The sequence below is a fragment of the Hesperophylax consimilis genome, chromosome 31 (assembly GCF_061612785.1).
Source record: "Hesperophylax consimilis isolate HC1 chromosome 31, BYU_Hcon_1.0, whole genome shotgun sequence".
NCBI classification, from domain to species: domain Eukaryota; kingdom Metazoa; phylum Arthropoda; class Insecta; order Trichoptera; family Limnephilidae; genus Hesperophylax; species Hesperophylax consimilis.
In genome coordinates, this window is record NC_142866.1 from 10,301,976 (window position 1) to 10,327,166 (window position 25,191).

The 25,191-nt window shown below is 35.1% G+C and overlaps 1 protein-coding gene across 2 annotated transcripts in view; it reads left to right on the forward strand.

The window, feature by feature from the left end:
- Window positions 1–25,191, forward strand: part of LOC149409440 (actin-binding Rho-activating protein) — a 69,985-nt gene that overhangs the window by 20,766 nt on the left and 24,028 nt on the right. The window contains exon 1 of one of the 2 annotated variants that reach the window (XM_089649817.1): window positions 21,208–21,787. The exons of the other annotated variant lie outside the window; for it this stretch is intronic. Within the exon in view, the coding sequence (XP_089505943.1) occupies window positions 21,641–21,787 (147 nt within the window). The 5' untranslated portion in view covers window positions 21,208–21,640. Of the gene's footprint in view, window positions 1–21,207; window positions 21,788–25,191 lie in introns of those variants that run through there. 2 annotated transcript variants of the gene reach the window in all.

Genomic DNA, 25,191 nt, shown 5'->3' on the forward strand with positions numbered 1-25,191 from the left:
CGATCACATCAGTTCTGTCCAAAGTGATGGAACGTGTGATCAACGACAAACTGCTCACATACCTCGAGAAGAACAAAATTATCAACGACCGTCAATACGGATTCCGGCGGAACCGCTCGTGCGGTGATCTTCTCGCGTATGTGACGCATGTTTGGGGGCGGTGCCTGGAACGTCACGGTGAGACCCAAACGGTCGCACTAGACATATCCAAGGCCTTTGACCGGGTCTGGCACCGAGGACTTGTCAACAAATTGCATTCTTACGGACTTCCCGCATCCCTGTGTACGTGGATTGCTGACTTTTTAAGGGATAGGTCGATTCAGGCGGTTGCTGACGGTTTCACCTCTTCCTCGCACTCCATAAATGCTGGCGTCCCACAGGGATCGGTTCTGTCTCCGACTTTGTTTTTGTTGCACATCAATGACCTTTTGACATGTGCACCGATTCATTGCTACGCGGATGACAGTACAGTTCATGATAGCTTTTTGTTTGACAAGCCCCCAAAGGGCACGGAGGGCTTTGAAGCAGAGAATGGACGGTTATCTCGAGAGTATTTCCTCCTGGGGTAAAAATAATCTCGTCGAATTTAATGTTTCAAAGACCCAATCCTGTCTGATTACGTCTAAAAGGGATCCAAATGATAATCTAGTCTCCTTCAACGGAAGCAATCTTCCGAACAGGCCTTCCATTGATATGCTTGGTGTAACTATAAGTGACCAGCTCAGGTACGGGGGCTCCATCGAAGCCAGAGTAAAGTTGGCCTCTCAGAAGCTGGGCGTACTGTACAGGGCCCGCAGATACTTTAATAGTACACAACTGCTCACCCTGTACAAATCGCAAGTGCGCCCTACTGTCGAATTTGGCAGTCATCTCTGGTCTGGAGCCCCAAAATACCTGAAAAAAACCCTTGACTCTGTGCAGAAACGGGCGGTCCGTTTGATAGATTCCCCAATCTTAACAAACGGACTGCAATCTTTAGAGCACAGGCGTCAGGTAGGTATTCTGTCCTTTTTCTATCGGTATTACAATGGAAGATGCTCTGAGGAACTAGCGTCATTGATCCCTTCGGCACCGGTGCGTAGTCGGGTTACACGCCAAACGCGCGACCAACATTTGTACACAGTTGACACTTGTCACATGAGAACGGGTCGCTTCTACGATTTGTTCTTAAGTTCAACAGCTCGGCTGTGGAACGAACTGCCGGCCTCTGTGTTTCCTCCCTCCTACAACATGGGACTCTTCAAGACCCATGTTCACTCCTTCCTCTCCAAAAAAAGACCCTCCACACAGCATCCCCAAAGATGACATAGGCCCCGAGGGAAATTATTTTCTTCAGGGCCTCCTGTGTGGAGTAAATATAAAAAAAAAAAAAAAAAAAAACTCGACTCCTCATAGAGTATAAGGTCTTAAACGTACGACAACTCCACCTAAAATTTTCGCTAATACATTTCCTGTTCAAATATAAAAACAACACTCTCTTACAACACAACTACAACTACAACTACACAACCAGAACAATAACCAACGGTCACTACAAAGTACCTTCACTACATACTACGTCAGCTCAAAGACAATTTTTCTTCCTAGCTCCTAAAATCTTTAACCTTATCACTGAAAACCTAAAAACCGTGAATCAACCCCATTTCTTAAAAAAAAATACAGTGTGTGGCAAGCCTACGCACGACGAAAGTGAAACTTTTAGTATTCTTCTCTCTCTCTCTTTTCATTTCATTCTCTCTTGTTTTTCTGTCTTACGTTAGTTTGAAGATTATTGGTCAAATAACTGAACGACGAAGCATAGATTTTCTCTTTTTAATATTTTCTTATACATGAATGAATTTCGATATAAGTACAGTTCCAAAAATTTTCAATTTATTTACAGTTATGCAATACTATTTACAATTATTAAATATTACATACACAACAATATTACAATTAAAAATTTCGATTACGATTTACCAATCATGTGACATTTTCATTGTCACTTTCACGGATATTATTTCCTAATGTCGTGATAATTGGGTGATGGTAACTAAAGTGCGAGATATATACATTAGCACTCAAATCCTTAATGAATCGTGCAAAAACTGCATCGATTGTTGTCCCCCGTCTAATCGTACTAATGTTCCTATCATTAACCATATCCAAATAAAGGATGTTTTTGAAAAAGTTCAATAACTCTACAGATTCATTCTTCGCTAAATTTACATTAAAATCTCCCGAAATAATCATCGGAATTTCGTGATAATTTGTATTTAATAACCTTGAACCACCCTCTGTGTATGGCAAAAGTACATGGTGGATAAAATCTTTGATATCTGTAATCGATTTACCTGGCGAGATATAAACACCGTGACACCGTGTTAAGCGGGAATTTAAACCTTATCATCATCTACGTAAGGGTTGTTATTGATAGCGGCTCAATTTAAAATATTGTACGACGTAGTGCATCGCCTTAAGTAAACAAGACGAAAGAAAAAATAATATTCATAAAGTACAAAGTTAATTAAAGAAATAAAAACAAAAACCTGTTAGAATATTCACTGCTGAAATGTTTAGTTTGTCCAGCTTTATATTTTAATAAAGGCACATTAAAAACTTCAGCTCACATAGCATAAGAGCTACCAATAGTTTTTAATCTATTTATAACAGAATTGTAGCCTGAAACCGTAGTATGGTTGTTACAGTAATACATACCAGGGCACCTTGATCTAATGGTAGCAACATCAAAGTAAATCAACATTAATATAGGTGGGCTAAAAAAACTGATAATTTACAAATTTAAATAATTTTTTGTCATAATACTTAACACTAGGTACCTATTAAATTTGATTAACTTTAAATTACACAAAAATGGAGTTCTACGAATTAAACATTAAAAATAGCAATCTTACTAATTTTGGTAATATTTAAATGGAAAAACCACTTACTGGGCGATTAACAACTTAAAACTGTGCACGTTGATGTATTGCTTCACGTACTATTTATTTGGCGGGAGCTATGTAATAATTACGGAGCAGCCATACACTGTGGCTCTCCAGAGAAGTTGAAGTATATGAAATAAGGGTTTATTTGTTGATGGAATGCTTTTCATTAAAAATATGAGTTTTCAATTGACAATAATTGGACACTAAACAACGAAAATAGCTTTCATGTGAGTGTGGGCAAATGTTGCCAAATTCTTCATGAATCCGTCTGGTCCACATGCGTAAATAATTCAAATTCAGGGGAGATAACAAGTTTATCGTCTGACTCATCCATACAAAATGCATGTTAGGCCTCAACAAGGATAAATTCGCGCATAATAAACACATTCCTCAGTCCTTAGCGGTGAAGTTATATATACATGGCCGGCTCTGAACCAAACTGTGAATGGTGCTAGTAAAAACTACAAGGGTGCTGCATTAGGTGATATTTTAGGGGGTTAGGAATAGCCTGAGAATATTTGAAAATCTCTTACTACTGCCACAGTAAGTGGACAATTTTACTTATGTCGTGATGGAGGACTTAGCCATCTTTGTAATTGAACCCACGATGCCTGGGTGGGAGCCAGACGCGATGCCAACTCAGCCACTGACCGACCAATATGTATTATCAGCGTCTTGGCTCCTTGGTTCCCTGGAGCCTTGACAATTCGGCGCCAGAAGCGGCCTGCTCCAATTGCGCCTGCACAGAGCCGGCCCTCCATGTATAGTAAAGTTATGGTGTGTATATGCAACCTATACCATAGTAACAAGATATCAAAAAACGGGTCAACACCTACGTATCTTTTCCAATAATTTTCTAAAATATCTCGGCTCAGAAGAAAATAATATGGCTGTCTAATAAACTTGTTTGAAAGATAAATACATTTATTTTTATTAAACGTGTCCGTAGTCACACTAGTTTCAAAACCCTTTTTACATTTTTATTTTAATATTTGACCATTGTAATGTGTCATATTTTATAGTAATTTGAAAAATTCATGGCTTATGATCTTATGAATGACGATGCAAGTTGAAAATAGTTGCATTAGCTTAAAATTAGCAGAGAGCAAAATCTCTACAAATCCATGCTGCCAAAGCACACCGTTTGTGAGTCAAAAAATCAGATTTTCTGCATTTTATGATTTTTTCAACGATGGACACCTCCAATAACATTAAAATTCGACACTTTCGTGACTCAATTTCGCTCCTATGTGCAGAAGATTGTAGGTATGAGGTAGGAAGGAGCGCGCTTGCCCGCTAACTGCACCCCCACAACGCGTGCTGTTGGAGGGTGACGGGTGGAAAACAACGCCGATGAGCAAGAAAAGAGGTTACATTGTATATAGGACGGGTGCCGTCCATTCAGTAAAAAACATCGTTCGCGTCATAAGTGTTGGCTCTTGTCGATGCCAAGGCGGACGCATTCCTGCGATTCCGATGGCGACGGCCGTGAGCGCTTGCCAAAACATTTTACTTCGCTGTTTTGTATTTTTAAATAAACTTTTTAAACGGTACATCAATGTCGCGCCCCGTCCTTTTGGCTCTGCGGGGAAATTAAATACGCTTCAAAGTAAAAGTTTGTATTGTTATGCAAGTGCGCCAAATGGGACGACCCGAGTCAAGAATATTGACGATGTCTACGGATCATGGGCGCGAAGAATCGACGAGTCTGTTTGATAGAAGAGTCACCTATTGTAACCACCTATCCATAATAGTATACATAGTACCTAGACACTGGTCTATAAATAGACATACAGATGCTTTGGCATGACGACAAACTTCGCACCACCCAAGCAAGCTTATGAACCGATCCCTCCACGTTTGATGCTAACATTAAAAATATGTCATTAACAACTAATTGACAGCCCTGCCATCGTTGCCACTATTAAATTCAATGTGCCGACTTTGAACACATGATAAAATGTAACATTCTTCAACAATACATACACAACCAACTATCAGACACACTCACTATCCAATATGATACATGATCAGGGCAACAACTTTGGGGATACTATTGATATATTTACTGACTCCATTTGAACTAAGCGTAAACTATACAGAACTTTGATGAATCCAACAAATTACAGTAGCGTTGGTAATATTATAGTTTTAATGATTTGTCTTATATGTAGTATTGTTCTAGTTTCTATATTATTTTATGTTACTGTTAAATGTTTTACTAATATTTTTTCATATTTAGTTTATCAGTAAACTGTTATTTCATGCTTTGAAAAATTTGTATATAACTAAGCTCGTAAGCTCACTAGGTATATTCTGTTCTTAAAATCCATGTAAAAGCTCGGCTGGGCGTAAAACCAAATAAAATAAAATAAAAAATTGATGATTTTTGACGTTAAGTTATGAAATAATTAGTATGATAACAATCAACAGTATTTGTTTCTGCTTGGAACTAGTGAAGTATACTTGAAATTTGACAATCAGTCGGGTGATATAGCAAATAAGCGATGAAAACAACTTTAGGAAGATATCCTGTCCATACTGTCTTGTCCACGTATTTTACATCTGTAGATAAGTATATCCATAAAATGTCCTTCAATACAATGTTCACGGACAGAAATCGATTTTCGCCATCACAATAAATTTACAGGATATAAAATATAAATTTAAGAATGTTTTATCGACTTGCCTTGATAATATATTATGATGATACAAAGAGTTTTCGTTATAATGTGAAATATTCGGATTTTCATGAAAACGTGTTCCGACATCACGTTAATATATTTGTAATTTACTTATCAAAAAACCTAGTAATTCATTCGTAAGGCCTGTAATCCCGTTTTTAATCGAATTTACTGATAATTTCAAGAGATTCTTAATATTTAATTTTTAGGCAATATTTGTCAGTCTGAAACACCTAAATTATTAAAATGTAATGCATTCTATATCTACATGGTTACCTACTAAAATACCATTATAAATTGAAAAAATCTTTTGAGAAATAATACATGCCGCCAAATGGAATTGAACCCAACGTTGCTCAATTGGTAGAGCAGCTGACCGGCAATCAGAAAGCTGCGGGTTCAATGGCGACATGTATCATTTCTCAAAAGATTTTTTTTAATTCATATAAATTTTCCAAACTAATTATTATTACTTAAAAATAATATGTTATTCATTGTGCTATGCACAAAAGCCTTTTCTCGTAAACATGAGTTTATCATTAAAAATAATAAGATTCTTAATAAATCAACAATGGTAATTTTTCTCTATATACCTTCACAATACACAGTTTATTTTTATATTGTTAATGATAGTTTTTTCTTATTTTTTTATACTTTGTTCTATTTTGCACCTATTTCTGTTGCATTTACATACTTTCAAAGATCTTGTATTAAGGCGATGCACTACGTCGTGTAATATTTTAAATTGAGCCGCTATCAATAACAACCCTTACGTAGATGGCGATAAGGTTTAAATTCCCGCTTAACACCATCCGCCTGTTTTGATTTATGCAAGAAAAAAACATGGCCAAAAAGTGCCTATTATTTTATTTTGTGGATGTTCAGGCATAAATATTAAAAAAAATTTCGATCATTTTATAAATAACTTAATTTTACACATTATACAATAAAATCATAACCAAAAATGGGTTCGTAAGTAGGAGATTTTGAATTTTAAATCAGTTTTTATAGGCCTTTACATTATTTTTTTCTGGGCTTATAAAAAGACTTATCTAAAAAATACTCGACTATTTCAAAGGCCAAGATGTATTCTACTCGCATTATTTAATTAAAGCATCTGAAAAATTTTTAGGCGGCCAAATTTTCAAACCAAAAACACATGATTTTGAATTACTACGTATGGCATCGCCTTAAGTACAGATCAACTTTTGCTTGATCAATGCTCGATTTCAAACAGCACCTGATGTCAGTCAAAAGCATCCAATTTCATGATATAGATATATAATGTAAAGCATCGTATATCTACATGGCTTAACCTCTATTTAATAATGTAAATGCCAATATGTCGAATTGCGAATTTACCCAAATGGTTAGGCATACCTAAGTATTAAACCAAAAAAAAAATTGATAGCTAAAATATTCGATTCGTGAACAAATCATCTATGCCATTTATGTCTCATGACGAATTACTGATAAGACATATTGCCTGTGAACAATTCTCCAAAAAATAGTGATTGCACGGTGACAAAAGCACATTTTTGCGGTTAAATAGGTAGTTATGATTATATCAACAGATAGACAAAACAAGTAAATTTCAATTATTTTTATAAGCAATAATTGTTCGCCTGAAACACTCATCCACATTGAAAAAATATCCTGATAAAAAATACATGACGCCAACGGGACTCGAACCCGTGTCCATTCGATTTCCGGTCGAAAGCTCTGACCACTGAGCTATGGGGGCTTATTTCTTACCCGCGAAATTATTCAATATATGCTAGTGTTTCATTCAACAATTACTGCTTGTTACATTTTTTTTTTTTCACCTGAGTACAACCAACTTTATTTTATATGAGAAAGGCATTGTAAGTGCTAAATCTCTCACTAGATGGCGTTGAGACAAATTTGTCTACATTTTTTTAAGGTGAAATACTTGAACTTGTCAAATATTAATTATTATTTTTTTGATAAATTAATGTTTTTAAGACAAGATTTTATTTATGCATAGCACAAAGGATAACAATTATTTTTATAAGCAATAATTGTTCGCCTGAAACACTCATCCACATTGAAAAAATATCCTGATAAAAAATACATGACGCCAACGGGACTCGAACCCGTGTCCATTCGATTTCCGGTCGAAAGCTTTTCGAGTTTTTTGGTTTTTTTTATTTCGATGTAACAAGCAGTAATTGTTGAATGAAACACTAGCATATATTGAATAATTTCGCGGGTAAGAAATAAGCCCCCATAGCTCAGTGGTCAGAGCTTTCGACCGGAAATCGAATGGACACGGGTTCGAGTCCCGTTGGCGTCATGTATTTTTTATCAGGATATTTTTTCAATGTGGATGAGTGTTTCAGGCGAACAATTATTGCTTATAAAAATAATTGTTATCCTTTGTGCTATGCATAAATAAAATCTTGTCTTAAAAACATTAATTTATCAAAAAATAATAAGTAAATTTCACAAAAAAGTATTTGTCAAATGACGACATGACAGTTTTATGAGATCATTTTTCAATGGATCCACATAAGTTTCTAATTGTCCGTTAAAACCATTATTACCTTTGTTTTTTTTTATGTGACACATTCGTCTTATCGTAAGGTGTATAATCAAATAAATTATTTGATGCGATGGGCGTTGTTGTAAGACTGTAGAAATTGATTTTGAAGAGGTTCATATTAAATGAGTGAGATAGACAGGTGGATAAACTTCTTGTTCCACTAGAAGTTATTGACCACCGACTACTGGATGTCTTCTTTTGGATAGTATAGTAATAAAAAGCGAAAGAACGTCACAATAATATCCATATAAAAGTATAATATTCCTAATGTACCTATCTAAAACAAACAATAGCATTATTTCGTAATATTCTCTAAATCCAAAATTAAGTTTTGTATGAAAAAGGGCGCGCAGGCGTTCGTCATTCCTTTCTAACATCAGCAAATATACTACAGGGTTTTCCAATAAGAGGTGTAATTTTGATATTCAACCGTAAAAGATCAATGGTTTCGTTGCTTGTGTGGCACGTACCGCCGTCTTGTTGAAAGTAAACGCTGTCCAGATCAATACCATCCAATTTTGGCCATAAAAAATCATTAATCATCTTTCGATAGCGCAATCCATTCACCGTAACTGTTGCTCCAGCCTCATTTTCGAAAAAATAAGGTCCAATGACTCCGCCGGACCATAAACCGCACCAAACAGTCACACGTTGATGATAAAGAGGCTTTTCAACAATAACTCTTGGGTTTTCCGAGCCCCAGATGTGACAATTTTGCTTGTTGACGAAGCCACCTAGGTGGAAATGGGCCTCATCACTCAAGATGATTTGCATTTGATTCACTCAAGTGAATTTTAATAATTTCAATGCATTGTTGAAGCGTGTATCGTTCCATTTCTATTTATGGCGTAGTTTCTACTTGTCAAATGTCAAAAAATGACAGCTTCAAAAGTAACATCTACCGAAATAGCGGGCTATTCAAAATAACACCTCTTATTGGAAAACCCTGTACTTTATAACTATGATGAGATGTAAAAAGATGATATGAATACAATATCTAGTTTCTATTTTACAACAAACAACACTGCGAAAGTTTCCACTATCGTGTAATAATTATTCAAGAATTATTGCGCGATAAAATCATGCAGGGTTCTAAAACGCCTTTACGACGGGACGGCGCATGGTCGGGTCAATCAATCCGGTCTGAATTCCGGCTTTACGACTCTGGAAATCAAAATATGGGTTTCCTGACCTTGCCACGTCTCCGGAAACCAATAATTATAAAGAAACGCCATCTGTTTTCAATGATAACTTCGCTAAATATAACGGGGCCGAGAATTCGTGAGTTATGTACCTACATAATAATAAATTACGTATGTTCAAATACATACGCACAAAATGGAAACAGGAAATACGCGCACTTACCAATATTATTCGTCTGACCTACTGAAATAACAACTTGTAACGTTGCCGAGCGAAAATATGTCGATAAATCAAATGAATAATTTGTTTATCGTGCCATATACTGTAGAGCGGAAAATCTGTTTGTCTCGGTGAAAACTCACAAAGTGAGCCCTGGCTTCATGAAACGTGAACAGATGGTGCTGAAATGTGGGGTTGCAAAGAAGTGGTTGCATTTTGCGAATGGTTTAGATGGAAGATCTTTGCATCAATATTATGATTACGATGTCTTCAACCCCAGGCCACCTCACTTGAAAAATGTGTCCTGCGCGGTGTAATATCATGCGGTAAATATTTATTAAACGTGATAATTTTTTTTTGTCAAAGCAAACATCAATTTATAGTTAAAGAAAAGTGAATTTATTTAAATAGAAAAAATAATTACTCTGAAGCAATATTTTGCTACACAGTATGGGTAAAGAACACCCAACATTAACAACTGTATTTTCATTAAGACACTATTTAAATTTAAATTAAATTAATTAAATAATAATTAAAAGAAGAAGAATTTGTTAGTATTAACAAATCTAAACGTAACATGAAACAGAACGAGACACAGAAAATAACTTTCTCAACTGAGAATCGAACCCTGGATAGCTGTCTTACCGGGTCATTGTCTTTGTCGACTCGACCATTAGGACTTAATGATTTTATTATATTTAATGATTTTTGTCATATTTTTCGATCTCATATTTCAAATTTGGAATTAAAAATATTGCCTTGCAACTATTTTTTTCCATATTTATTTATTCAAATTTTATACAACCATTATTATAGTATAAATGGTAGTTTATCAGTCGGGTAAAATTCAAAACAAATTTATCAGTAAGGGGGTATAATATGGTACTATGTATTTTACCTAGGTAAAATAAAATTTGTATTTAACAAACTAGTAATACTCGATTGTACCTATCTTACAAAAAAAGAGCATTTTTTTAATTTGATGAATTGTTCAAGTTCTGTAAACAACAAGCCATAAAAATATCAGAGAACAAACTCGCATTCATATTTTTTTGCACAGAAGGACATTGTAGGTTATGGAGGAGAAATGCTTATCTAAATAATGTCTTTCCGTATTTCTTGCATACGATTTTATATTCTCATTTATAATTGATTCCAAGAAAAAGTCGCTTAAATGTTCCAAGAAAAATAAAAGTAGATGAGCTCACCGAGACAATAATTCTTATTCTTCTCAAGAAGATCTCTTCCCAGTTTTAGTGCGATCATTTGAAAATTGTCTGTGGTGGTTAAATGTTCGAATGTGAACAGCACAACATTTTGTGGTACTTTCGAAAACTCAAAAATGTAATTCTGAATTCCTGTAAATTAACACAAACCATGTATTAATAGTATATTGACTTCCTAGCGTATCAGTTCTTCGATCTCAAATACTTTCTCGTTCCCGTATTGCATGGCATCTTACCAATTAGGAGAAAAAAACTGCATTTTTGCATCCCGCCGCTAAGGCTTACTGATGGAAGGGATGCCACGGCTGTGATGACCGATAAAATGACAAGTTTTAGCCCCAGAAAGCAAATTACCTAACTTCAGTCACCTCTGGCGGGTCTGACCCAATAGACGCTTCGTAAACCGTCTGCTCATGAGTTCAACTAATCCGGAAGAAGAAAATACTCGTTGAAACCCTTTTTTGTCAAACGAAGGGTTCAGAGAACATAATATTACGTTTCTTTAGGGAGGACTGATGCAGGTGTAACCTGTTCCTCAGTAAACCTATAAAGTGCTTGTTAATGTTTATTACACTTAATATTTATTTACTATTGCTATTACTATTGCTATAAATACGTGTCGTTCTTGTAAACTGATTATTTCCAAAATAAAGACTAATTATGTTAATCGTTAAATTGTGCATTGTAAAAAAAATGTTTGTTCAATTCTTTACTTCAGTTAAAACATTAATAGGTGGTACACGTACCTACATGAGTGTATAAAAAAAGACTTTTTTTAGAAATTCAATATTTCAAGTGGATAAAAAGCTTACAAAAAATCGGGTTTATGTATGAAAAAATGTATTCCCAACAATTTTAAACACATTTGACTATCCAGCATCAAAATGTATTCAAAGTGACAACTAAAATAGATTATTAATATTGACCAGTTGGAGTCAGAACTAAAACATAAGATTTGAATGCCACGTGTTTTGCACTCAACTTGTGATATTGTGATGTAGCAAATGAATGTTTCACCTTCGAAATTTCGTTTTCCGTTAATTGCAGACTCTTGATTCAAGAATGTACAAATGTACACAATCACTCTCATTCATGTGCCAGCGAGAGTCTTTACCTAGACAGTGTTGTTTATGCAATCACTGTACACAATCCTATGACGCTTATATTATGTGCAGACAATTATCGTTTCGAATCGCACCAGGAAATCGCGATCAAACAACGTTTTGACGTCGCTATTGCATTTCTATCAACGAATCTCTCTAGTTATTTTAGACACGTCGATACAAACTTGACTGAGCCCCTTAATTTTACGACTACCAAAGACATAGAAGAAATTAGATGAGATCCCTATTACTTATTCGATTTTAATTGAGTCCACTTCTACTACCTACATTTTCTTTTCTTCTTCTTTCGTATGGTGGGCGGTCAGACTAGGGCATCTAGGTTTGCGACTCGCAATTTAAGACTCGCCCATGTATTGGCAATATACTGTATCTCAAAAAAAAAAGTTTTCAGATGAATGACTTTACACTTTTTGGATGTTTTACTACTTTCCTCGCAAACTAAGGGTAATAATTTCAAATGTTAAATTGAATGTTAATTAAAAGAGTTATAGTTATATAGTTTGAGAGAAATATAAAAATGTATCATGTATTTTAATATTAAAAGTATATTTGAATTTTCTTTTTAGCATTTCAAATAAATCCTCAATCATACAGACAAATGTCAAAAAAATAAAGGAGATACAGCATTTTGACACGTCACACGAAACGCACGTGGCACAGATAGCTGATATATACATGAGGCCAATGCGTTGTAACTCAAACATCCAGTTTCCTGAACTGTAATGGCAAAACAGCGTATTTATGGGCTGGTCCTGGCAGAGTACTGTATTTTAAGTTGCAATATTCTTCCATGACAGAAGTGTTATTTTCAGCATTGTTAATTGACAATTCCCTGAAAATTAAGCATAATAAACAAATAAAAGTAAGTCCATATGATGTAACTCGACAAATGTAATTGATTGAGCGCTGTATAGCCAAATTTCTGTATCTATAGATACGGCATATTGCCATAACACGGGCGTTTGCAGAGAGTCCTCACTCAATCATTTTGAGTTTTTGTACAATTTTCAGCGGCTCATTTCTACTTGTTTAAGGACGGTATTGTTTATGATATTGATAAGAATGTCCAAATAAAACATTGACATCTGCTAACGTCAGAATTGACAATAAGATAAAATATCTCAGGTCGCATGATCTGATCGCTTTCACCAGACTAATATATCGAGGTTTTTTTATACCATCAACGCTTATCTGGCACAATCTATATCAATCTAATGTTGGATAATATATAATCTAATGTTGGATAGTATATTTATCATTACGACAGTGGAACCACTCCGCTAGAATGTATATACATTAAATATCTATAAAACACGGACCAGACGACATTTATTACAACTTCGCGAACAGCTCTCATCATTGATATCGGCTTACATTGACTTTCCTCTCAATTCATCGACTTTTTTAATGACTCCAAGAATAAAAATTAAAAATTTACCGCCAGTTTTCTGGCACATCCCATTATTTGGTTCCGACTTCCGCAGTTTTTCCACTCAAAAGCCATAAAATGTTTCGCCAATTTATAAGAAATATTTAAAAATATAATGATCATCAACATCATCGTGAAATATAACAATTTTTTCACTCTCAGTGTAACGCTGAGAGACATCCATACGAATTGAAAATATCTCCCGAGTAAAAATAAATGCCGCCGACGGGAATTGAACCCGCACCTTCTGATGTCCGGTCAGGTGCTCTGGACCACTGAGGTACGTCGGCTTGTTCCCAACCCGCCAAAAAATTCAATATGTACTAGTACTTCAATCAACCATTACTGTTTATTATATTTTTTCACGTGTAACAACCAACTTTATTTTACTAATTATTGCTTATAATAATTTGTTATCATTTGTGCTATGCATAAAAACCTTGACTTATAAACATTAGTTTATCATTAAAAAATAATTCAGGAGTGAAACCATTTACATGTCCTGAATGCAACTGCGTATGATTTCATAAAAAAACTATGATTATCTAAAAAACACTTTAAAACTATTTCTCGGCACTCCTGTGTTCCTGTATTCAGAATGAAGTGTTTTAATATCGAAAAATCAACTTTAATGCTGAAATTGCTTAAGTTCGTTGAGAAAACCATTTTCATGTTCGGAATGGCAAGGCTGTTTTTAAAATATTTTTTAAAGAATCACGTTCTTGCTAGCTCTGGAAATAAAACATTTCAATGTTATTAAAGTAGCTTTAACATCTGAAAAGCCAAAAATTAACAATTGCAAGGCACAAAGGCGGTCGGGAGAAAAATCACTCCAATGTTCTGAAAAATGAAATCTCGAACAATTTCATTCTTGTACAGATCGCGTCATGAAGTACAAAATTTGAAACAGGTCGTTGAAATTTTTTTTTCTTCAAATACATTAGATTTAGTGCGTCGTTCGTGACGGAATGTATGCGACCTTGCATTTTTCTTTCATGGCCCGGTGCACGGTCGCGACCCGTAGTTTGGGAAACAATGGATAAGTAGATAAGATTAGCAAGTTCATGGTTCATTTTAATACTTTAGGTATGATCAACCCAGCTCTCAAACTCAAGAACGAGTCTTAGAAAACGACCAGTTCTCATATGTCAGATGTCAACCGTGTTCAAATGTTGAAGATACAAAAGATTGTGATTCCCGAATATGCACCTGTGCCGAAGGGATCAATGACACCAGATCAATGGTGGTCGATCGATGGGTAAAGCTCTTGACAAGTAATCCGGAGGTCGCCGGTTCAAATATTAGCGTGCGTAAATAAATATTATTTGACTAATTTGTATTATTTCATAATTCAAATTAATATAGGGTATATTTGCGTCACGTTCCAGAGTGGAAGATATTTCCAGTATCGCCCTGGTGTAGGACCGCCATTCTGAATTGAAACGTTGCTTGAAATGGCTTTAGCTATGTTTGCCAATCAGATCTGAATAGTCAGGTAATGAAGGAATAGTCCTAACCTTCCCCTTCCCCGTCTCCTTCCTCTCGCCACTACTTTCCGCCTCACAGCATACCCCAATCGAGGATGCCATAGACTCACTGAATTCAGACGGTTGAGAATAGTTCACAAAAAAAATGTTTTAAAAAAAAAAAAAAAATTACGACAGCATTCCTACCTGACGCCTGTGCTGTAAAGATTGCAATCCGTTTGTTAATATATGGACATACATCAAATAGACCGCCTGTTCCAGCACAGAATCAAGAGTTAATTTCAAGTAACTTGGGGTTTCAGTCCAGAGGTGGCTGCCAAATTCAGTAGTGAAGCGCACTTGTGATTTGTACAGGGTTGTGTACTATTAAAGTATCTGCGGACCCGGTACAGTACGCCCAGCTTCTGACAGGCTAATTCGACACTGGCTTCGATTGAGCCCCGAATGTGAATTAACCAAAAATTTTGTTTCATCTTCTTTGCCTACTCCTGCGTTGATATGTCCTGGTTGTATGGTAACTGTTCGGGCTTGCTTTTCTGAGGCATTAATTTTTTCTATCAATCAAAAAATTCAAAAAGTGAATTGTTAGTCATTCATATTATCTCCAGTGACTATAATTGTCAATATTAGTCATATTATTATCGCAATCAATATTATCCATGTATGAATCAGAAGATAAAAAAATATAGTAATCGCGCTATTTACTTTGATCGTTATCGATTTCCGCCGGTCCTCATTGATTTTTTTTTCCCCAGTATATTGCATTTTGAGTATTACAGTGAAGTGAAAAGGTCCTGATGAAGTGGAGGTTTTTAAATCCAAAGAAAATCAATTTTCTGTTTTCACTTCTACAACAAAAGAAAGTTTTTTTGGTAGTTATTACATTTTGTTCAACACACCATTATTTAGAAGTGTTCGAACGATGTATACAAGGTCAGAAAACTGTGCAGTGATATCATCTCTGCCTCCACTGCGGAGAAACAGAGTTATGGTAAGATTTTTTCGTGAATACCTTTGATCTTGCAAGCTGACAACAGCAATTATACAATGCTTTATGATACGGCACTGATATGTTTACATTAAATACAATTTTTTTTAATAATTTTGCATAATTATGTTATTACGAAGTATTTAAAATTCCGTTTGGTTTGGTTAACACATATTTTGAGGCCACGTATGATCGTGTGAGAAATGTGAAGATTCGTAAAGAATACAAGGCTGATGTAAGCGGACTAATGAGTAAGATTTATAAAAGGAAACATGGATGGTTGAATGAACGAAGAAAGGTGTGTAAGTAGAATATATTGCTCGAATGTGAATTAAAGAAGAAGTTCGCGATGCCCGAGGAAGACATGGCACGATCAAGTGAATCAAATACTTGAGTTTGGCCAATGTCAAGAGTCCCAATAACAGAAGATAAAACGATGGATGAATGTAAATGAGGCAAGGAACGAGTGCCAAGATTGAGTTGTTCAGTCCTCATTGCCTACCCCTGCGGGAAACGGTGTGATTGTAAGTTAGTTAGTTAAATCTATTTGTATTGATATGTTTTATTATCAATAATACATGGGTACTTACTAACACTTTTTTCTGAAAGAATGATACGACACCTTACAGAGCGATTTTTTTTAAATTTTAATTTAGTCCAATGTCTAGTAATTTTTAATATCGAACATTTAGGACGGGTAGTTTCGGAGAATTTGAACAATTCATCAAATTTCAACGTTCATTTACGGGTTCTGTGAAAGTCCTATTCAAATTCTGTTATTATATCATTATAGGCTAGTTGCTTGACAGAACTGAAATAAAAAACAGAACTTAAAAATATCTTTCACAGAATTTGAAAATTAATTTTGAAATTTGAAGAATTGTTCAAGTTCTCAGAAACAACCTGTCCTTAATTTTTATTAAATTTAATAATTCATCTAATTTATCACTTAGGTGAGGTTAGATTGTTTTGTTTATTTCAAGTGTGTGTAAATCTCGTACCTGATCAACAATTAAAAATAAAACATTATGTGAGGTTAGTTATGAACTATGTGGACTAATTAAAATAATACAAAATTTGTACTAACCCAGCCAGGACTACCAATACAATGCACACAGAACTAAATTTAGCGCCTAAGATCACTTACTCAACATGTTTATAGAATGGGAAGATTGTAAAGCTGGATTAAAGAATAAATAAGTTTTTTTCTTTGGCTAAAAAAATATTTATAGAAAAAATTCTTAGATCTTTGCACACCTAAACATGACGACTAAACATACATTGCACATAACGTTGTTGGTAGGCACGTCTACTTGAGGGAATATTTATACGCGGGTGGAGATTGGTGCCTATTTATAAACTTCTTTTTTTGTATGCATTCTTTCCGAGATGATTGCCGCTCCAATGAATCACAGTGGAATTCGTTCATTCAAAAAGAAATAACAGTTTACATTATATATTTCTAAATTTAACTATTCGGATATGGTTGCAGGCCGACTGTTATTTTTAGCCACGATAAATATTTTTTGTGAACGCGTCAAGGTTCGCGGCAGTAAAAATAGATAGGTATCCTTTATTTTCACATGGATCGAAAACATTTGTGCGATTGGCCTAGTCAGGGATGGAGCAAGAAAAACATTTTTGCGATTGGCCTAGTCAGGGATGGAGCAAGAAAAACATTTTTGCGATTGGCCTAGTCAGGGATGGAGCATGAAAAACATTTGTGCGATTGGCCTTGTCAGGGATGGAGTCTTGTCAATAAAATATATATTACAGGCCTTATTAATAAAACATTAATTTTAAGAATATTTTATCGATTTGCCTTGATAATTTATCGTGACGATAGAAGTAAATTTCATTGTAATTCAAAAATATTCGGATATTCATAAACACGTGTGATATACAGGGTGTATCGGCACGTACCCGACAAACTTTAACCAGCTATTCCTTATCACATTTGGAGTAAAAAATGTTATGGGTACTTTGCTGTCCGGTAACATTTTTTTTTAATAAAAAATGTATTATTCATATTTTCATCACATGTCACCAATGTTTTATCCTTTGTCAAAGTTTGAAAACCCGTCTGGCAATATTTTGTTCGAGTTTCGTTGAATAATGTACGTACGTACCTACGTTGGCGCGCTTTTACAATCACAACGAAATGGCACGGCACCATTCGTCTCATTTTTAACTATTATTATTTAGTGTGTACGAAAGAGCGAGGACACTTTTTGACACACTTGCTAATAACAGCTGTTAAACACGATAAACAATGCAAATGACAGTGACGGAGTGTGGATTTTTTATTTATTTTTTGTTTTTAATGGAAAAAAAATGTTACCGGACAGCAAGCGCCCATAACATTTTTTACTCCAAATGTGCTGAGGAATAGCTGGTTAAAGTTTGTCGGGTACTTGCCCTTGAGGTGATTTCTCACGAAAACGGCGCTATATAAATTAGCCAATTATTATTATTATTGCCGATACACCCTGTATAATTCATTGGTAAGGAATTTTAAATAAATTGAAGAGATTCTTAAAGTCCCGTAGATTAAAGATGGTTTGAAAGGGGGATATATATTATAAATACGAATGTTAGAGGGAGCACGCTAATATAAAAAAGAAAATAATTATGCAAAACTGGTGAAAATATTTAATATTTCAAATGAGTCTTTTCGGACCTTCAAAATATTAACAACGCTCAGATGGTTTGGGAATGTATAGCAAATGAGCGAAGAAAGTAGTGTAAGGAGAATATACCTACGATGCAAATGTGAATGGTAGCAGAAGTCGGGGACGCGCGAGGAAGTCATGGCACGACCAAGTGAATCAGATACCTGAGTCAGGCCATATCAAGAGTCAGAATAATAGAAGAGTATGTATGAGACGATGTATGAATGTGTATGAGGAAAGGAGTGTGTGCCAAGACCGAGTTGTTTGGCGGTTCGTCCTCTCTGCCTACCCCTTCGGGAAACGGCGTGATGGTTAGTTATTTAGTTAGTTGACATATTAAATAGCAGAACAAAAGTGTGTTTAATAAATTTCGGATATTAATTTTGGGTTTTTTTTTCTATCGAGGGAATTTCATAGAATTACCGTTACGACATTACAAATGTATAGATAGTATCTTCGAAAATAACTTTTTTTTTACTTAAAAACTTAAAGAGTTAAAGTAAAATATGTTATAAATCGGTAGAAATTGGGAATGCGGTGGCTTAATAAATTAGCATTAATATTTTTTTTCCGTATGAGCTCATCCCGCAGTTTATTTATGAAGAAGTCATAATAGATCGCCCAAAAACAAGGGTTTCCGAGAAAAGTCAAAATCTGTCTTTATATAGGGTTTTCCAATAAGAGGTGTTATTTTGAAAAGCCCGCTATTTCGGTAGATGTTACTTTTGAAGCTGTCATTTTTTGACATTTGACAAGTAGAAACTATAGAATATAATAAAAATGGAACGATACACGCTTCAACAACGCATTGAAATTATTAAAATTCACTTGAGTGAATCAAATGCAAATCATCTTGAATGATGAGGCCCATTTCCACCTCGGTGGCTTCGTCAACAAGCAAAATTGTCGCATCTGGGGCTCGGAAAACTCAAGAGTTATCTGGACAGCGTTTACTTTCAACAAGACGGCGCTACGTGCCACACAAGCAAGGAAACCATTGATCTTTTACGATTGAATATCAAAATAACACCTCAAACCACAAAAAGGTATAAAATAAATTAAATTCTTATTTATCGGACGAACCTGTAATGTAAAGCTAGATAAGTAATACACTTATGACCATTAGAAAATTAAAATTGTACCTATTAACTCCCATCTACGTATTGTAAGTTCCTCTTGTCCTACAATGAGTTTTGTAACTCATCGGAATTACTCTAGCAAGCAATAAAAATTGATAAAATATGTATGTATACAGGTAGCTATATAAATATACTCTCTGACAGCCAGACGTTGACTTCCCGATGTATGCCTTTTTTAGATACTAAAACTAACTAAGATAAAAAAATAATTATTATTGAAGAAGAAGATAATGCGAATACATAAAAAAACATAACGGTCACAACCAATAATCAAACACAGGATCTCTTGTTTTACAGGAACAGGCGTCTTAAACCACTCGACCATTGGGACCTATTTATTAAACGTCATATTTGCCGATCTCATATTTCAAATTCAGAATTAACAATATCATCTTTCAACTAATTTTTCCCATATTTTTTGCAGCTACCTTTGTAAACAATCACAAAGTTTCCAATGAAATTGGTTTGTAATCTAGATTGTGTCCCGGATAAACATATCCGATTTTTATTTATTGTTATTTTTATAAATAATGAATCCATTTGGAGAATTTTTTAAAGTAATAACAGTTATACAATATCTGAAAAGAAATTGAGTTGAACATATTTGAAAGTAAAAGATTCCGGCCAACTGTTCACACGGATTACAATATGATTTTACCATTGTATTGCGTGAGAAGCAATCAGATTGAGATCTCACCAAGTGGAAACTCCGCACTTCTTCAAGGCTTTAGAAATTTTTACGTCTTCGTAAGAAACTTATTACACAATAATCACCTGCCGCTAATCCGCGCTTAAATGCACAAAAATAATGGAACCGCGTGCGCTGCCAAGACAGAGAAAAAAATCTCATTGCCAAATGAACTGAATTTTAAAATAATTGTTGAATTTTACTCTAGAAAGTGTTATTTATCGATTTCGTTTACGTTCTCTTAACAATGTTTATTGAAACAATTTAATTAAACAATAAATTAAATATTTTAGAACTGTTATTATCGTATTTGATTCGTTGTGGTTCTCGTGTATTTCATTCGTCCCAGTTCTGGATATCTGCAGTTTTGATTGATGAAATAATGGTCTTGGATATTATGCGGTTATTATGTGTTAGATTGGAAATTGCACACTCCTGCCCGTCTGCCCTATATTCAGAACTATTCAAATGACAGAACTAATGACTTCCTAGAAGTCCGGTGACGCGCCGCCAAGGAAGCTGACCTCCACCAATGAACTTGTATTATCAGACGTATCGCCTAGCCATTATCAGTTAGCCAGTGCATGGCGGAAATCGCTTTGTGCAGAGTGCCAACGTTTAAACTATAAATAAATCGACCGTAACTGGTAACGGTGAGCTTACCTTGTCAACATATTGAGTAAAGCCAGTAAGTGGGAAGCTAGATAATATTATGAGTATCGTCTGAGAAGTGGGAGATTTTGAATCGCGTGAATAATGACCACCGAGTATTTCGTGCGTCCCCGTTCAGCCCTGGCTAAATTTACCTTTCTGTAAACACGTCCCGGTCACTCTCGGATGTGACGCAACGGGTTCAGGGAAGTCTCACCCACGTTAGTCACCGGGCGCTGATGGTGAGAACGAAAACAATACAAAGTGATATTTCTGAAGGCGACCAGTGATCAGTGGATGTGTGAAGACCGCGCTGAGAATACGTGCAGTCCCCGGGGAGCAGCAAGCTTATCACTTACCACTTAACACTATCACCGAAGCCCGGCGACGGATACATTGCAGGAGTCGCAGTCGGTACTATTATTGTGATTCGCCGGTGTGAACTTTGTGCTATCAAACTTCAAGAAGCTCCGCGCGCGCTGTTCGGCTTCATTCGATCCAGTTCTGTCGCGGTGAACGAAGCAGCTTTTGTTCGGAATTTGTGCGAATTATAGCCACATCTCCTTGATAGTATTTTGTGGGGATCCGCGTGACTGTGCAATTTCACAGATTGGTTCAGGCAGTTGAATAGACATTCGAGGCTTTGTTTGTTGTGCGTCTTTGTTGGGAATTTGTCGGAATTGTGAATTGAATCAAGATGCAGAACGGGAATGAAATAGCGTGTGTGGTGACACCCCCCAACGATGCCTATTTGTGCCCCCGGCTGGAGCTCCCCACTGCCGTGGCCCCCGACCCCATGCTACGCCGGGCCCGCTCCTGTTCACCATGCCCTACTCACATGATGGTTTGTTTCCCTTCTCTTAACCAACATTATGACATTAAACGTGGGTACTAATTACTAGGAATGTATTGTGATAGTTTGTACCTACCATGGTTATTCTGACCTATTGTTTACCCTTTAGCCACCCCTAAAACAATGCTCTGGCCTTGGAGATTGCACTGAACCGCGACGCGCCTGTATAGATACCTTTACGCAACCCGTTTAAAAGGTCAATGATGGTCAAGATGTGTAGCTAAAGGAGTGCGGTATATTCTTACCTAATTTAACACACGGGGCCGGTACGTTTTAAGCGCATTTCATTTGCGTTATTTCGCTAATATGTATTAATTTAATGCGCATTTCCTTCAATGTTTCATTCCGGGATACTTTTTTCATTCAAAATTAATGTTGATATAAAATTATATTTATTTTAATACCAATACGAAGGATAAACCTGAGAGACCATAAATAATTGATCCAAGGAAAAATTCACACAAGTTCCGGAATTCTTTCAAATCCACACGGATAAAAACGATCCTGTTAAAAAAGTGCCAACATGCTAACTTCCTGATAAACATTGGTCATTCAGAATATATCAAGAGCACGTGTTATTTTCCAAATACTAGACTGAATTCTACAATTTAAGTATGTCGGTAACAATATTGGTATTTATATGAAAACGAGTTCCTCATAAAATATTTGCTTTTTACTGATACTTTGTTAGGAACTCTTTCAATTCATTCGTTATAGGCCCGCAGTCCCATTTTCAACAGGAAAAAGAATAATTTGACTAGATTTTTAATAAATTAACAATATTTAATATCAGTAAGTTTTCTCCGTGCAAATTCATCTTTCGATAGCTTCTTATTCCTGGAGGAGCATTATTAATTTTCAAATCAATTCAAAATAAAGAGGTTAAAAATTTCATTAAAGAAGAGATTAATTAAAAATAATTTTCCGGAAAACGATAAATTTCAACAGAAATTCGGTAAACTTGTGCCCTTATTTATGCATCTTTTATTTTTGCAGACCGTAAATTGGTGTTAGAACTTACTAATATTCTAACATTCAAACAAAGAAAGATTTTGCCCTGGAAGACGTTACATCACAATTAATACTATATCTTAAATAGATAATTGCATGACGTAGGTATGTAGATGTCCCAGATACAAACATGGCTGCCAGATAGGAATTTGACTTCCTACAAATCATTTGTCACGATAGCTGCAAATTTATGAGGTATTCGCAATCCATCCGATAATTATTGCTTCCTTTTAGTCAAATGTTTTGATAAACAAATTGCGAATCTATCTCGAGTTTACGGTGTGACCAAAACGAGGTAGAGTGAGCGTGAATACATTAAAAAATACCATTCAACATCTCAAGTGCGAAGTAAATCATTCAGCAGGAAATAATCCATTTATCAAGACGTTTGGCACTCGCTGGGTTAGTTTTTCACGCTGGGCACATAAATCATTTTCAAATTAAGTGAAAATATTTTTAAATTTTACCTCGAATGTGTATGCGAATTTACTTTTCATACGTTCCTGCGAATTTGTTGCAAAAATAATTACATATTTGGGTAAACAACGTTAGCCGATCGCCATGTGTATTGATTCGGGTCGGTACATGGTAAGATTGAAAAGAGCAATAATATTGGTTGATTCGCGAACATAATGCGGCCGTTTTTGTTGTTGTATTTTCGTATAAATAAACAATTGGTAAAATTTCTAAAATAATTACAATTCTTGCTGGAGTTTACCTTATATTTAAAAACAATGCAAAAACACTTAGGACGGGTTGTTTCGGAGAATTTGAACAATTCATCAAATTTCAACGTTCATTTTCAAGTTCTGCGAAAGATTTTAGATATTCTGTTTTTATATCAGTTTTGTCAAGCAACTAGCCTATAATGATATAATAACAGAACTTGAATAATACTTTCACAGAACCCGAAAATGAACGTTGAAATTTGATGAATTGTTCAAATTCTCCGAAACAACCCGTCCTTAATCTCTTTGAGCATCGTTTTTAATTTTTAATTAATTTTATTTTAGTAATTTGTACATTAAAGTTTACAAATGACTAATTAATTTTTACATATTAATATTCTATGTTTTTTCTTGTAAATTTTGAAGTAAATTTTGTAAATTTCAGTATTTTCATGTTAACCATAAGATTTATAATTAAGACAAAGAAGTGTGAGTTTCTAACTCAGTCCGTCCGACTGCTAATCAACCGTCTTACTCAACCAGGAGTTTGATACATACATACCTACCGACTTTTCATCGGTCCGGACAGTTTGCGAAAGAGTTAAACATCGCTGATATGCTTTTTCACAGTAAGAATATTTATCAATGACTTCGATTGGGGATAATTTTCGGGCGATATTAAGGCGACATAGTGCTTTAATAACGGGGTTCGCTCGACGCTCACGTTTTAATTATTTCTGATGAACGTATTACTATAATCTCTAATTTTTCTAGAGGGATGTAAGTTATTTATACTTAAGATTGATAAAAACAGGACCTCACCATTAAAATATTTTATGTAAAATGGTTAAAGTAAAATGAATAAAATAAAATTAGCGGTAAGCACCAGATTTTCGAGGAATCCCTCTAAAAACATTAGAAATTTTAGTAATACGTTCATAAAAAATAATTAAAATAACCCCAAGAAGAGATAGATTTTCTAGGCCTGCTTTATTGCTGAATATTGTTTTTACACGACTTTATCACTTATGTCGTTAAGATTCTCACTTTATTTTAGATATTTGATATGGCAAATTCAACCGCAGGTCTGTCCAATACACCAGTGCACGTCTGCTTCACTTACGTCGTTAAGATTCTGACTTTATTTAAGGGTATTGTCTCGTCTTAATTGCTGCAAACGTTGCATTGCCTTTCACAAACTTGTCTTATCTCGCGACCAATATTGTTTCGCATGAATATAATAAGTTCCTACCTTCCTAAGTTAATTTTCCTAATATTGATCTCAAGAACTCATACAATTTGGCCTACGTAAATAATAATATGAAGGTATTGAACACATTGCCAGTTCGTTTAGTTATCTGGCAGATTTCTAGAGAGATCATTCGATCGGAATTTAAAATGTCTGCTGTGATTTATTGGCCCTCAAGCAAATTGCATACTGAACTGCGTTTTTAATTAAGAAGTAGGTACTGTCATTGATTGAAGCATCATCAAGACGTCAAAAGAAATTCACAAAATAAATCAGTCACGTGTTGACAAAATGACAACAATGGCGGGCGGTGACCATTTTCTTCGTTTTATCCGAACGAAAATTTCTTGATAATTAGACTACTTTTATGTATGATACAGTTTTAAGTAAACGGTTATTAGAACAGTAATATCTATTTATATTTCATAAATAAGATTGTAGTCCAGTTAAAACTGGTGTTCCAGATT